Raw genomic sequence first — 16,137 nt, forward strand, 5'->3', positions numbered from 1 at the left:
ATAGCTGCTGTAGATGAAGCAGAGAGCTCAGCCTGCTGCATGGATCAGCTGGAACTCTCTGCTCCTCCTATAGCTCCAGATCCACACAGCAGTCAGAGTCAAACCTTCTGCCTCAGACATCTGTTCTCTGGTTGAATGAGCTCCCTCACATTTCACTGCTCAGCAGAGGAGCGTGACGTTACTGAGCCTTGTTGATCAACGATGTGTTTTCTATTAAACTTTTTTACTGCAGCTTTATATGATGGATGAAGTTGTCAGGAAACTCTCGTAAACCTTTAAGCTCCGGTTTATTATGAGTCGTAGCCACTGGACTCTTACCTAGAGGCAGTTTGAGAAATGAGGGAACTTCTCGCAAGTAGCGAACAGTGATGGTGACTTCATCTCCTGCAGTACGCAAGAGGTGAACCTGCAGAGAGGGAGAGAGAGAGAGAGAGAGAGAGAGAGAGAGAGAGACAGAGAGAGACAGAGAGAGAGAGAGAGAGAGAGAGAGAGAGAGAGAAACAGAATGAGAGGGACAGAGAAGAGTGAGTGAGTGAGAGACAGAGAGAGGGAGGGAGGGAGGGCAGGAGAGGGAGAGAGAGAGAAACAGAATGAGAGAGACAGAAGAGTGAGTGAGTGAGTTAGAGAGGTAGAGAGAGAGAGGGAGAGAGAGAGAGAGAGTGAGAGAGAGAGTGAGCGAGAGAGAGAGAGAGAGGGAGAGACAGAGAGAGAGTGAAAGAGAGAGAAACAGAATGAGAGAGACAGAGACGGAGAAGAGTGAGTGAGTGAGAGACAGAGAGAAGGAGGGAGAGCAGGAGAGGGAGAGAGAGAGAGAAACAGAATGAGAGAGAGAGAAGAGTGAGTGAGTGAGTTAGAGAGAGAGAGGTAGAGCGAGAAAGGGAGAGAGAGACAGCGAGGGAGAGAGAGAGAGAGAGAGAGAGAGAGAGAGAGGGAGATAGAGAGGGGGAGAGAGAGGAGAAGAGGCAGAGTGAGAGTGAGGAAGAGCGAGAGAGAAAGAGAGAGAGAGTTAGAGAGAGAGACAGAGAGAGAGAGAGAGAGAGAGTTAGAGAGAGAGACAGAGAGAGAGAGAGAGAGAGATTTGTTAATGAGGTCACACATATTAAAGAGCAGATCATAATGTAAAAGCATCAATGTGATAGTTTTGTCTCCTTAACGTGAAGTTGACACTAACGGGTCATGATGTCATGATCCAGATCAGGAGATCAGGTCAGAGGTCACATTGTAATGCAACATGGAGCCCAAGAATATAAACCAGTAATAGTAATAAGGAATCCAAACACAGAGCTGAGAGGAGATGAATGATAACAGCTGTGGTTCTGGTTCTGGTTCTGGTTCTGGAGAGGAGACAGTGAGCTGAAGTCCCTGTGGTCTCCGTTAATGCTCGGGATCACTTCCATACGTCCCACATGCACAGCTGCTATGGGTTGATGTCTTTCCTCTGGTTACACTGGTTTCCTGCCGCCATCTGTCACCGTGGCGACGTGACAGCGCCGTTATCAGCCCGCGCGTTTACTCTGCAGGAGAACCGCTTATTATGTCTTTTGACACGCTGGAGGTGAAGACAGCCAGCAGCTGTTTGAGGCGACGCAGGGAGACAAATGACAGACAGGGGAAGTGTGTGTGTGTGTGTGTGTGTGTGTGTGTGTGTGTGTGTGTGTGTGTGTGTGTGTATGCAGAAAATAAAGGAGGCATTATCAAAACAGAAGCTCATAAAACTGAAAAGAGAAGATGAGAAAAACAGGCATAAAAAACTCAACGACAAAAAAATCCTGTGCGAGAGAGAGAGAGAGAGAGGGATAGAGAGGGATAGAAAGGGATAGAGAGGGACAGAGAGAGAGGGAGAGACAGAGACAGAGACAGAGAGAGAGAGAGAGAGAGGGACAGAGAGAGAGGGAGGGAGGGAGGGGGAGTGAGAGGGAGGGGAGAGAGACAGAGAGAGACAGATGGAGAGAGAGAGAGAGAGAGAGAGACAGAGACAGGGATAGAGAGGGATAGAGAGGGACAGAGAGAGAGGGAGGGAGGGAGGGCCGGGGAGTGAGAGGGAGGGGAGAGAGAGAGAGAGAGAGAGAGAGATAGGGACAGAGAGTGAGTGAGTGAGTGAGTGAGTGAGTGAGTGAGTGAGTGAGTGAGTGAGTGAGTGAGACAGACAGACAGACAGACAGACAGACAGACAGCAGGAGAGACAGACAGAGGGAGGGAGAGACAGACAGAGGGAGAGAGAGAGACAGAGGGAGCGATATTCCTCTTTTCCCTCTGTGTCTCTCCTCTGTGCCTCTCAGACCTCAAAGTTGTTGTTTTCAGCCTTGTGGAGGTATGAAGCAGCAGCGTCTCTTTATCAGCTGATCATCAGTCACACTCACCACTTGCTCGTGGGTGCAGCGCTCCACGTTTATGCCGTTGACCTGCAGAGATCAACAGAGAAGCAGACGAGTCAGAAGCTACAAACAGGAAGCACACGAGACATCAGCCCAGTGTGTGTGTGAGTGTGTGTGTGTGTGTGTGTGTGTGTGTGTGTCTGATGAGTGGCTGCAAACAAACAGCAGCGTCGGAGGTCAAAAAGGTGGAAGCAACAGCAATTAAATTGTTAATCACAGCAGACTGAGTGTTGATATTGACGCCTGCACAGTCGGTCGTCTCTGACGCTCTCCACAAATAACTCAGCCAGTAAATCTGCACGGCTGCCAGATGGATCCAAACTCCTCTTTTTAAAGATGAAATGAAGGCGACCATTAAAGCATCACTGACTCTCCCTCATCAACAGAGGAGGATTTATCTTTCTGGCGACAAACATCAAACTGCAGCATCTGTGGCTTCAGGTGTGCTGGATCACCAGGCTCTCATTGTTTAGGTGCAGCGTGGGTTTGGACCTTGAACGCACCACAGAGGGCGTCACGAGCGAAGACGAGCAGAGTGAGACCGGCAGAGTTTACATCACGGTCACATAGAGGTCAGGTATGTTTACTTCGCCCCAAAGTAAGTCATCAGTCAACGGTCAGAGGTCTGAAGCTGGGAACCATGGATGAAGATGAGGATGATGATGGTGATGATGGGAAAAGGCAGCAGAGGGAAATGCAACAGAAGATACATTTCCATGACGACAAAGTTCACCCACAATGAAAGATCCAGACGACTCCGTCTGACGCACAACGTGAACCCGAGCCCGACACAGCCTGAGTGTGTTTACAGCTCAGACGCTTCTTCAGGCCAAATATACGATAAAGGACAGAATGTGAAGGCGAGGAAGAGGATGGTGGGAGCAGTTCACACGGGTTGAAGCATTTCTAACTTTGCCTGCGCTTCTATTCAATGAAGACGGAGCAAAAATCAAAACAGCCTTCAAAACAACCCGACACAAAACACAAGACACACACACACACACACACACACACACACACACACACACACACACACAAGCTTGGATCGATGTTGGGCAAAGTTGTACTGACTTGACTTCAAACATTACATCACCTCAGCTGCTGTTGTTAGAGGCTCACTGGTTGTGTGTCTCCTCTTGTGTGTTGTGATAAGCTCCTGAATGCATCTTTCATTCTGTTCAATCTCCCTTTAGTCAAAAACGGCCGCATCAGTCTGAGGCCTGATTTGATTTGATGTTCAAACTTCAGAAAGCGTTCCCATTACGCCGCCCGCGGCCAAATTACACCTCGGCAGAATGGAAGAGGCGGCTCGAATTAGGATGCAACGCTCGCCGCTCTCGGCCGCAACCTGAATTAACCTCTGAAGAGAGAGAGAGAGAGAGGGGAGAAGAAGAGCGGAGAACCGATGTACCGACCTGCAACACGGCGTCCCCCACGAACAGCTTCCCCGTCTGATCGGCTGCAGGCGTGGATGGCCAGGGGTCAAAGGTTAACAGAAACATTAGACAATAATTGCTCATTTCATTCGTGGTAATGTGGAGTGGAAATGGCGATCAAGCGTCTCTGTCCCACTAATCGCCGCCGCAGCATCCTGCAGCTCGCCGACCAAACAGAGGGGAGCGAGAAATCCGAAACTAATCGGGGTGTGAACTCAGTTTGAGGAGCGCAGGAGGCGAACTAAGAGACCTAAGACCTCTAAAGCTCCGTGACAAAGAAGAGGGCTCGCAATGTCCCCGAGGACACGAAGACGTGATTCTCTCATAAGCAACAAACCAACCAGGGAGAGGAAGAGGAGGAGGATTCAGCCAGAAGATGGACTCAGGGGCCAGAATTCACTGATATGAAGTGGAACATGTGATTAGATGGGTTTCTCTTCTATGTGCAAAAATAGCACGATTCGCCCGTTTGGCTCTCCTACTGAAGCCATTAAGAGGCCGATGACCTGAGCTGAGATGACCTGAGCTGAGCTGAGATGACCTGAGTACAGAACAACACAGCCATTATAACCACCGGGAGTTTGGATCAATCTCTCCATCTTTACTCAGACGTTACTAAATGAGCCCATCATCAGGATCCTCTCCTCCCCTCTCTGAGCCTGCAGGCGTGTAAATACAAACGTGTTGCACCATCATGTCAACATGTTACAGAAGTAAATGACCTGTAAACATCAAAGCTTGGGGGGCGTGACTAAGGACGGCGTTTGGTCATCTTGCGTCTAACATCTGATGAATGAGATGAAACACTTTCTTACCTACTTGATCTTTAAAGATCTTTGAAATGACCACAGGCACGTTGTGCTCGGCTCCTCCCTGGAAGCGTGTGAGCGAGAGAGAGAGCAAAAGAGAGAGGGAGAGGGAGAGAGAGGGAGAGAGGGGGGGGGCGGGGGGGGATAGAAAGAGAGAGAGACAGAGAGGGAAAGAGGGGGGGTGAAGAGACAGAGAGAGAGCAAAGGAGAGAGAGAGGGGGGGGAGAGAGAGAGAGAGAGAGAGAGAGAGAGAGAGAGAGGTTACTTTTCTGCAGCTTTGAAGGAGATAAATCAAATCTGATCACAGCCTGATCGTCTCTGAAACCTAAATCCTTTTTCATTTCCACTTTAGTCTCCATAATCAAAAGGTTTCCTCTTACTTTGATGCTTAGGCCCAGACCGCCAGCCGCCTGTCTTCGGAGTACAACAGTCCTGTGCTTTAGAAAGTGGGAGTTTCTTATTGGCAAACGGAGATCAGGAACATTGAAACACAGCATGGTGAGTCAGACTAAGACACTGGATGGTACAGGCTAACGTCTGGAGCCCTCGAGCGCACTTACATTTACGTGGCACTCACTTCCTCCGGTGCAGACCACGTCCAACTTCTGGATGGTTAACGCCTCTCTGGTCAGTCTCAGACACACGTCGTACGTATTGTTGCTCTCCTCATTGTACAGCAAAGCAATCCCAGACTTGGCCTGTTGGAAGAGAAGAAGAGCGCTGACGTCGGGGGGACAATTACGCTCACAATGGACGCTCTAATCCGCCTTTTCTGACCGGGCGGCTCCTGCGCTCGGCTCCAAAGCGCCGGCTTGGTTTGGTGTTAATTGGTTTTGTGCGATGACGTGAAAGTGTGAAGCTTTGTGCGAGGAAGAAAAAGGGGATCGGAAGCTTTGAATTTCATCTTTGCCAGACGATGAAAGACTGGAAGTTTGTAAAAGGGTTGTTGGACAAACTGAGTCACTTATAATGGATTTGAGGGGGAGGGGGAGGGGGAGGAGGAGGAGGAGGAGGAGGAGGACAAATATGACATCAGCAACCACTTCTGATAAGAGACGACAGCACACAGATTCACAAACACTCAGTTTAGCTGCAGACTGAAGCTGCTTCTGTCAAAACTCCGTGCTTGGACTTAATTCTCTGTGAAAACTCAGGAAGTCAGAAAGACACGACTTCCTCCCACTCCAGATCTGCTGCTGTCTTTCCCTAACACCTGTTTCCTATATGCAGCGCCACAAAAGTGTTACATTCATTACCAACTATGATCAGCCACAGTCAGTAAGTTAGTGCTTCTACAGGAGACGCCTGCCTGGACTCATCTGAGCCCAAACACAATCAATTCTTCGTACATCTCCATACTTCTGCCGTCACCTGCAGGTCCTTAGTTCACAGACAGGATCGCTCTTAATCGTAACTCTGTCCTCTTATTTGTCCAGAGGTTGTCTGTCCTGGTGAGAGACATCTCAGGCGTTTCTGACTCATTATCACAGCATCATTACTGGATCAATCCCGTGACGGCTCGGCTCATTAGCGAGCCCGTGACCTCCGTCTGACCTCTGCTGGATCGGCTCAGCGCGGCGGCCGGGTGAGTTATTTTTATCCTCAGCCAAAATGTGACAATCTGACCAAAGAAACAACGTCCATCTGGGCTAATTAGTGTAGAGAAGAAGAATCTGATCATGATGTGTGATATGTGTACACATGAGGAGGACAGAATGACATCACTCACTTAAATCAGCTGCAATCTACTGTAATCACATTTTAGAGGATAAACTATCTAATGTCGCGTTCCCACTGCAAAAGATCTTAGGACTACAAAGTTGCTATTCTACATAAAGAACTCGGGGGGGAAAAGGCCCTTTCCATGAATAAATGATGACATAAAGTACCTGGGTTAGAGCAAGAATCAGACTAAGCACCGCCGATCCTGAGTAAAGTGTCTGAGATCAAAGCTGGAGTCGATCAACTTTAGCTCACAATGACATTCTTCCTGCTGTAGAATTCAGTTAACATGGACGAGGAGGGGTGTGTGTGTGTGCATGTGTGTGTGTGGGGGGCGTCCCATTCCAATTACCTTTCCGACATTTGGCTGAGAGTCGTCCTCAGCTACACACAACCTTTACAGCCGCAGCAGCAGCAGAAATATGCAGCATGACGACGACAGATGAATTGAATTTACTGATAGATAATCATTCCAAGGTGTTAGAGCTTTAGAGACTAAAAATATTCCCTACTTCACATAAACAAGCTTAATGATCAGCCAGATTGTAAATATTATGTTTGGCTTTCTCTTCCATGAATCATCTGGACGCTCCACAGGCTCAGAGACTGACGGCTGAACCAGGCTCAGAGACTGACGGCTGAACCAGGCTCCCATCTGCCAACAGATCTGCTCCTGGATCATTAGACTAAACCTGCAGGATCATCACACCTCACCAGACTCAATTAACCTGTCGCTGCCTGGCTGCTGCTGCTTCTTCACTCTTCTTTAACCACCCGGTAAATCACCGAGACAATCTGATTCACACATAAATAAACAACCACAACACCTGCAGCTCGGCACCGTTTCCTCTGGATCTCATTTGGTGTTTGGAAGCAGAAGAGGAAGAAACTTGTTTATTTCACCTTTCCACACTCACAGGTTCCACAGGAGACAAAGGCAGGAAACAAACGTGCTCAAGCTGAACCGACGGCTCTGCAGGACAGAACCACGACCCAGAAACCTCTCAGTCTGATGACGCCAGAGCTCCAAGGCGACCGCTGCTAATGTAATCAAGGAAATGATGAGTTTTGAAGTCTGAATCATTCATCATGGCTCTGATTTTTCCTCCAATATGTTCCAAACGTGATTTCCACAGCAACATGAAGGCCTCAGGCTCAGTAGAAGAAGAAGAAGAAGAAGAAGAAGAAGGTGCAGCGTCCTGACATCTGAGCAGACTGAAGCAGCCTGAAGCTCCAGCTCCTCTCAGGTCCCTGAAGAAGAACTTTAGTGAGTTTACAGCTGGAGTTCCTGGTGTGTTCAGAGTGGAGCTGTGTTCTTTGAGTTTGATGTAAAAAGCGAGGATGTACTTTTTGACGTTGATCGATTTTCCTCAAACTTATCTGCCAGTTAAACTTTAGAATAATAAGAGCAGGAGGAAATGATTTGATTTGAGACCTAAGTGATGATCTCCATGTTGTTTGATAGGAGCAAAAACAGAGCAAAGTCTTTGTGTCGCAACTCATAATGATCGATGATGATGGCGGTTTCATAAGCAGGCGTGTGAGAGCGTCACAGTACAGCAGATGGACCGTCGCCTTAAAGCTGCAACCAGGGAAAACTCTCCCCTCTTCTCCTGCAGGTGTCAGAGGAAGAGATGAGGGATGAGCAGCTGAGCCCAGTCGCATGTGAGGCAACCAAACATCTGCATCTGTCACAGATGTTGAACCAAAGAGTCGCCGGCGGGATCAAACAGTCCAACAAAGTTCATCTACACACACACACACACACACACACACACACACACACACACACACACACACACACACACACACACACACACACACACACACACACACACACACACACACACACACACACACACACAGAGTGGGTGAGCAAACATCCCGCTCAGGTTGCGCGAGGTTGACTCGCTCTGTAATTGACTCGCAGAGGCATCAAAGGTGTGTGTGTGTGTGTGTATCATTTATGAGCCGCTGCAGCAGTTTGCTAAGTGAGGAGGCTGCAAACACTGAATGAGGATAACTGAGGCGTCTAATGAGGTCTGAAGCCTCAGCTGGTCCAGAGAATCACATGGTGTTTAATATGTAAACGTCAAACACACACAGATCAGGCTGATCAAAGAGACACACACAAACACACATACAGGAAGCGGTCAGCAGAGTCCACAGATCACGTTGTGTTATTGGGGTTTTAGCTGCGTTTGTTGGGATCAAGTCTCAATTGTTGCGAGTTTAGTTTCCGCCGTTTCAAACCGAAAACAAATAGAGGGAGAAATCTGATGTGGCGTTGCTTCAGCCTGGATGAAACCGTCAGCGTTTAAGGACAAAATAGGCACAGTTGTCCGTTAAGAGGCTGAGATGTCATCCTAGTATCACACAGCAGCAGACAGATGTTCCCACACAACACCGACCCCTAATGGGGGTGTATGGAGGAGTGATTGATGGGTGGATATAATGGGATCTCTGCAGGATCACTTCAGAGCACACACACACACACACACACACACAGGAGCGTGCAGAGGAAAGTACTGGAGTTACACAAAGTTAAGTCGATATAAAATCTCCCCTGCTGTGGGCTGGCTGGACGGTGAGAGTCCAGGAGGTTAAAGCGTCAGGAGCACGTTCACATGTGAGAGAGAAACACACTCCATCACAGCCACGACATCATAGAACAACACATGACATCACTGTGCAGCACGCTGGAGCATTCTGGAGATGTATGGCGTTCACCGAGCAGGTCCACGCTCCTTAGATTGGACCCCAGAGTGACAGAAGCTTCCACAAGCTCCACAACATGAAGGCAAACTGTACAAGTTTACAGAGACACAAATATGTTCACTGTCGCCTCAGAAAGTAAATTTTTCTCTTGAGTATCCAGGAGGTATGTTGACTGTTGGAATATAACAAATAATGTCAACACACATATAAGTAAATGCAGTAACTGAAGTTAATATAGTAAAAGTAACCAAATGGCTGGCCCCGGGAAAGTCTGGAGATGGAGTAATACATACGAGCATTTACAGCTTCACTCTCCAGGAGGGCTAGATAACACATATCTGCCAATAGGTGAAGAGGCCACTGTATCACTTTATGAAAGCTTCAAGCATCTGTGGTCGGGAAGAAGGAAGAGAGGGGGTTTGCATGGACGGGCAGTCAGGGGGAGCTTCTTCAGATCAAAGGGCTAATTACACTATACTGTTGTTCTTTAATTTACACAAAGAGAATTCTACTTTCCCCCACAGACAGCTGTTCATCCCTCAGATTTGAATCTTAGCGCTGCCCCTCTTGAAGCTGGCTGACCAATAGATAACAGTTAAACTACATTGTCATCAGTGAATTAGAATATTATGTAAACGCCCTGTATATGCGGGATAAATAGGGCAGCACGGAAATATTTGATTGTCCTTCTTTGATGCATGCGAGAGTTGGAACCAGCGCTGTCCAAGGTCTTATTCCAGTAAAGCTCTTCTGAAGATTCCAGTTCATCTTTGCCTCATCTTTTCCTCTTGATTCACCACAAACGAACACGCAGAAGAATATCAGAACGATTCTTCAATATGACCTTTAGTGGCGACTGCATTCTTCCTCCATCACAGCGTCGTCAGCATAGCAACAGGGACTCACAGCCCAGCGTCTGAATGACCTAGCTGCCTGGATATGAAGGTATTTGGTGAAACTACTTTCAGAATCGCTTTGAAACTTTGGAGAGGCTTTTTGATTGAGTGTGTGTGTGTGTGTGAAGGCTGTAAAGATAAAAGTGACATACATGGATTCTATAGAAGCGCTGAAGCGGGCTGGACTGAAAGGGACGAGGAGGGACGCAGAGGGACTCAAGGCCTCTCTGTGCACTTCACACAGAGCGGATCTGTCAGGGGAGAGAGTGATGTCTTTCAAGGCTCCAGGGCTCTGAGGCTCCAGAACTCCAGGGCTCCAGGGCTCCAGGACTCCAGGACCCTCTGAGCTCTGAGTGCTCGGCCCCCTCAGACTAACTTTTGTCTTTCCTACTTCTAATCCCTTTTGTCTTCTTCTCTTTTACGGCTTAATAAACAACAAACTGCCTCTTCCACCGCCACCTCCTCACCGCTCCGCTGCCCAAACCGGGCCCAAACATTTCCTAGACACCTTGAAAACAGTTTACAGCTACGAAATCACACACACACACACACACCTGACACACATTCAGCTGCTCTACCTTCCTTTATAAACACCTCACGTAGAACTACAATTACATAGAAGAACACAAATTCCGTACCCGGCTCGGGCGCATAACTCTTCTTAAAGTCGCTGCACCTGGACGATTAAGAGGCAGAATGCAAGTAAAGCTTCATCCACTTACAGGCCTCACAGGCAGACGAGCGGCGGGGGGGTTGTTCTCTTTAATCACCAACCTGGAAAAGCACTCGTATGGTTCTTAAGACAAATCTGCCACGATTCCTGTTCTGTTCTGTTCTGCGACCGAGCCAAGACCCCCCAGATTACCACACACACACACACACTCACAGACTCACATCCATCAGTAATGAAGCACCAAAACAAAACAAAAGCGATTTCTTGCACAAAAGCTGCAGAGCGTTTTAAAAATCAAACCACTTAATTCACAAATTTAGCTTATTATGATCAACTACAAAAAAAGCCTGAACACATCGATTCGCTGCTGGAATAACATGTTGATTTCAGACGGATAATGAATGCAGAGTGTGTGTGTGTGTGTGTGTGTGTGTGTGTGTGTGTGTGTGTGTGTGTCTGTGTGTGTGTGTCCTTCCCAGCCTCTTACCTATGAAATCAGACCGAGCTATAAGAGGATGGAACACTCAAGCTCTTCACAGTCTTCAGCGTTAGGCAAATTAAAACTTTGCTAAAGGCAAAATTAAAGGCTTTAGTGGCCAATTATCTGTTTATGTGAAGTTTTACAGGAACATAAATCTCTCACCTAAATTGGCCCGCTGCACCTGTGTGCGTCAGAGGAGGAAGATAACGGGAAGATTCTCACAAACATGCGGCACAAAGTGTGTTTATATATTTATCTTCTTCCCTATAAGTGTTTTTTTTATACTCTGGGCCAAACTGGTGAAGTTTCATATTCCTGGTCCTCAGATAATACATCATAGAAGTGATGACACCTCCAATATGCATGTTGCCTGGCAGCTTTAAAGAAAGAATATAAAACATAATAATGGATTTTCCAGAATCCATTAAAAACAGCCCAGAGATACCAGAGCGCTGATGAACCTAATTCATCATCTTAAATGAGCCAACTACAGCCATTTTCCCTTACACAACTTTAGCCAGCAGCTCATTAGCATATTGGGTGGCACACGTTCAACTTTGTTCCGCTTGCACACACACACGTTACGTCTGAGCGGCGGCGGTAAAGAGGTAAAACTAAACGTGCGGTAATTTATGCAGATTCACTTCCTGCTGAATGAAGCAGCTTTTGATGGAGCGGCGATGAAGCCATCTCATTCATACTGAGGGATTATGATGATCAGCGCGGCGGTGCGGCTCCATAATCTCTATTTAATGTATTTTGGAAAGCGGCAGCTCGTGACTCAAGGCCGCCACACAAACCTGCAGTGATTTCAGCTACACTACGGATTAGAGCCACATTACATCACTGCTGAGGAGAACTAATGGAATTCCTGATAAATACACGCAGGAAAACAGGCAGATTTCCCGTTTTCATCCAGGTGTGCAGCACTTTATATACAAACCAGTAACTTCTGATTGGTGCACATCTGTATGGGGGGGGATCCCTGTGCCACCTATGTGCACCCCTGCACATTTCACCCACCTCATCCTTCTACCTGCTTATCCTGCAGAGTCACCGGGCCGGATCATATCCCAGCATGCACCTGTGCTCACCGCTGATCCAGCATGCTGCCTTCTTACCTGTAGCAGCTTAAACTAATCTCTGTTTCATCAACATATGAGCTTATAAACCTCAACTAAACAAGCTCAGAGCCGTATGAGCCTGAAGCCGGGAGACATGCAGTGACACACACAGACTCACTTTACTGCGTACAGACTCACTTTACTGCGTACAGACTCACTTTACTGCGTACAGACTCACTTTACTGCGTACAGACTCAGCTTACTGCATACAGAGTCAGTTTACTGCGTACACACTCAGATGTGTGTGTGCACCGTATACATCAATATCCTTAAACTCTGTGAATGCGATGTTAGAGCTCCTGCAGTCGTACTTGTTCAAACTCAGAGCGACTCAGTAGGGAATCAAACCTCCAGATGTAATTTCCCTCTCTGTGGTGTGTGTGTGTGTGAAGAAGCGGCAGCGTACACACACACACACACACACACGCACACACAGAGAGAGAGCTGAGGAGCAGTTTATGAACAGTGTGTGTTTGAGGGCTGTGGAGCTCTGGGAGGAGTGAGCAGGAAATACATTACAGCGTGAGTTTATATTGCCAAACTTTCTTTATTTTCTGTTTCAAGGAAGAATCTCAGATCTCATCATCTCTGAGACAACAACCTAGCAGACCTTATTACTTTTTCAGTGCAGTTGTCTTCGTCTGCCGAGGCATCAGAATCAGTAAAGCAACAGTAATTCAGCGCGGGCCTGTGAGCGGCGAGCTGAGGTTCCTTTACATCTTTAAGAATGAGCGGCGTCACACAGAAGCTTCCTGTCTAATTAAAGCCGGCGGGCGTCAATAATGCAGACGACACGCCGCACATGTCAACAAAGGAGCCTAACAGCAGCGGCAGCACTTGTTTTGATTCATCAGGAGCGATGCCCTTACGTCTCCCTTTACAACATCTTTCACATTAAAACGTCTAATTAAGATTTTAATAACTACTTAGTTGTTGTAGTTTGTTGAATGATGGATGGCGTTTGTGCATAACACCCCGTTACTGTCTGGGCTCTTTCTGTAGGGACTAATTACGATGTTATGTTTGAGAAAAGACTAATTGATGAAGTGCAACAACTCCACAAAGTTCCTATTTGCCTTTTTCAGAGATTATGTGAGTAACTGCTGGAGATGTGTGTGTCTCACAGTAAATGCTAATTACCGCCTTACCTGTGTGGGTGTGTGAGCGCTGGTCCGTGATGTGAGGGGGCCCACAGACACACACAATGTTCCAGATGCAGCTAAACCCTTTAAAAACTGCTTTTAGATCTTTGAAGAACATTTATTTCCAAAAAGCTAAAGTTATTGATTTTATATTTATACAGTTTTTTTTACCCTTCAGGTCATTGAATGTAGTTTTCTGTAGGGTTGAGAATGACTGAACAGTGACATCCACAGGTGCAATACCACACACTCTTAGTCGGAAATCGAGTCTAGTATAGTCTTCTATACACTATGTGGTAAGAGTTGAACAGAAAATGATGTAATGCAATATAGATAATATAATATAAGAAGAAGAATTGTACTAATCAATGTGCTCGACCCCCTGAGTTCATCTTCCCCTCTGAAGTCACTCAAACCTGATTGTCTTGCGTCCTTTAGAGGCTCCGGTAGCTTCAGGACCTTCAGGAGTTATTACAGCACATTTCTGCGTCTCAACAGGAGCAATCTGATTAGAATACCAGGAGCGATCTGACGACTTCCTGAATACAAACGCAAAGTGGCTGCTTGCCGTCGATGAGGCTCCTCAGGCTTCACACCTCAAAGGTTTGGATCTGTCATAAAGATCATCTGTCACTTAAATGTTCTGGGACGAGTGTGTAAATCAGTCAGATTGTTACATGAAGAATAAATGCAGTAGTTTGCTTGACAGTGGAGTTAAATCACTGAGAACAGAACAGAACTTCTCCAGAGACTTTACGTCATCAGAAAACTTTGTGTGCAGAAAGTGAAGCGGTTCATTTTTCAGACGGTGATGCGACACAGACGCAGCTTGTATTAGGAGACGCAGCTGGAGCCTCATTCCTCATCTCATCGGGTGAAGGTTTGTGCATTATTGGATCTGGGTGAAGAAGAATTAGCTTCAGGTTAGAGCCACAGAGAGCAGCAGGGACAGAGTTTACACAGCACTATCTTAATATACAAGCTGGAAGAATGAAAGGGAACAAGAAGTAGAATGAGACACTATAGCATTTAAACACACCTGTCAATCAACCCTCCCTCAGCCCATTGTTACTTACAGTCACGTTCTACAGTCTAATCACTGGATTTTCTTATTACTTCCCTCCTTTAAGTCCATTTCTCTCCATGGGGGCTAAACTCACTCTTCCTCTCCTCCATCCTCTGACCTGGATTATTGAAAACACTTTTATTTTTCTGCTGCTTCACTGTTGTGACACTTAATCGTTTGGCATTTTTCCCCCGTTAGTTGCTATGCGCCCGGCGTGCCGCACTAATGACCGGAGGGGGAGAGGTGCGTCTGCCCGGCGCCCTGATCTAATCTATGACTGATAACCAATCAGCCGGCTCTGGTGTTTGTGTCAGAGAGGCAACAATAGAGCCTCCTAAGACGTTTTTAAAGCTCAGCTGAAGGCCGCTCTAACATTATTACACACTGTTTTGACCAAACTCTGTCTTGGCTTTCGGTAAATAAAGAAGGATAGAGACATTAAAGGGCAGAGAACAACTCTGGGTCCTGGGTAACAAACAGATCAGGGAGCATTAAGACTCAAAGAGCACAAAGAGAACTGTTCAATCTGTTAGGGATGAATCACTAAGACACCTGCCACAATATGATCAAGCACACAGACACACAGACGACCTGCCGGCTTTAAAACAATACCACTTCCCCCCTCTGGGTGACGGGACTCATCGAGGACTCGGACATCAGGACAGAGCTCGGGAGGAACCTCCAGTCCTCTGCGTCCCCCTAGGGAGGCGTTCAAGGTACAACCAACAGGGAAGAGACCACAGGAACATCTGAACAATAGTCATATTTGTTCTCCGGGGTCGAATCATGCAGTGAATATTCAAAAATGTAGCGGTGGACATCTGATCCATGGATGGACTTTAATGTGCTTAGAGGAGTCGTAAAACCCAAATAGAAAAACTCTAAATCCTCCACGTTCAACAATAAGCCAACATCTAAATGCATTGCAGCGTGAAATCCACACACACAAACACACACACATAAACTGTGTGAGTCTGTGGGAGAGCAGAATGCAACAGGAGAACTGAGCCTGCTGGGTGATTCAGCCTGCGGTCATTCAAAAAGCAGTGTGTGTGTGTGTGTGTGTGTGTGTGTGTGTGTGTGTGTGTGTGTGTGTGTGTGTGTGTGTGTGTGTGTGTGTGTGTGTGTGTGTGTGTGCTGAATGCATCTGGCGGTTTGAGTCCCTGGAGGCTCAGATATCCAGTTTACAAAGTTTTGCAAATGCTAGATAAGCTGAAAGTGTCCATGTAGCAGGAGTTGAGTTTATCTCCAGGACGACTCGGCACAAATAAAAGCTGATCTTGAAAGAGTCCAGAGCGGCGACAGCAGAGTGACAGAGAGCAACAAGCAGCTCATGATGCTCCAGCTCAATGGGGACAAACGCTCAATTAGAACAAAACATCAGATGAAAGCCACTACAGTGCACGTCTACACGAGAAGCAGCCTGCAGCCACAGCTTGGTGCCAGGAACAAACTCCAGAGCTGGAGCCTTTAGTGCCTTGCTCAAGGGAAATAGGGGAACAAGAGCACCCCTGAGGAAACCCACTCAAAGACAGGAAGGGGAATTGAAACGGGCAGAAACGGGACAGAGGGGAGGAGGGAAAGAAAGAGGGCGAGAGAGGAAGACACAGTACCAGGGGGAAAGTGCTGGACTATGCAAGCTCTCTCTCTCTCTCTCTCTCTCTCTCTCTCTCTCTCTCTCTCTCAATAAATAAA

At 47.1% G+C, this 16,137-nt stretch overlaps 1 protein-coding gene across 2 annotated transcripts in view; it reads right to left on the reverse strand.

Moving 5' to 3' along the window:
- sntg2 (syntrophin, gamma 2) overlaps positions 1-16,137 on the reverse strand; it is a 47,019-nt gene that overhangs the window by 29,774 nt on the left and 1,108 nt on the right. Inside the window, exons 2-7 of one of the 2 annotated variants that reach the window (XM_076161026.1) lie at positions 5,181-5,318; positions 5,001-5,057; positions 4,627-4,684; positions 3,791-3,834; positions 2,361-2,402; positions 319-406 (exon numbers count right to left, since the gene is read on the reverse strand). In XM_076161026.1, coding sequence (XP_076017141.1) covers positions 319-406; positions 2,361-2,402; positions 3,791-3,834; positions 4,627-4,684; positions 5,001-5,057; positions 5,181-5,318 — 427 coding nt within the window. Of the gene's footprint in view, positions 1-318; positions 407-2,360; positions 2,403-3,790; positions 3,835-4,626; positions 4,685-5,000; positions 5,058-5,180; positions 5,319-16,137 lie in introns of those variants that run through there. The other variant, XM_076161028.1, reaches the window with a different exon arrangement.

Source organism: Genypterus blacodes, unplaced genomic scaffold (genome assembly GCF_046128005.1).
Source record: "Genypterus blacodes isolate CSIRO-AG114 ecotype Tasmania unplaced genomic scaffold, CSIRO-AGI_Gbla_v1 ptg000109l_1, whole genome shotgun sequence".
Lineage (NCBI taxonomy): Eukaryota > Metazoa > Chordata > Actinopteri > Ophidiiformes > Ophidiidae > Genypterus > Genypterus blacodes.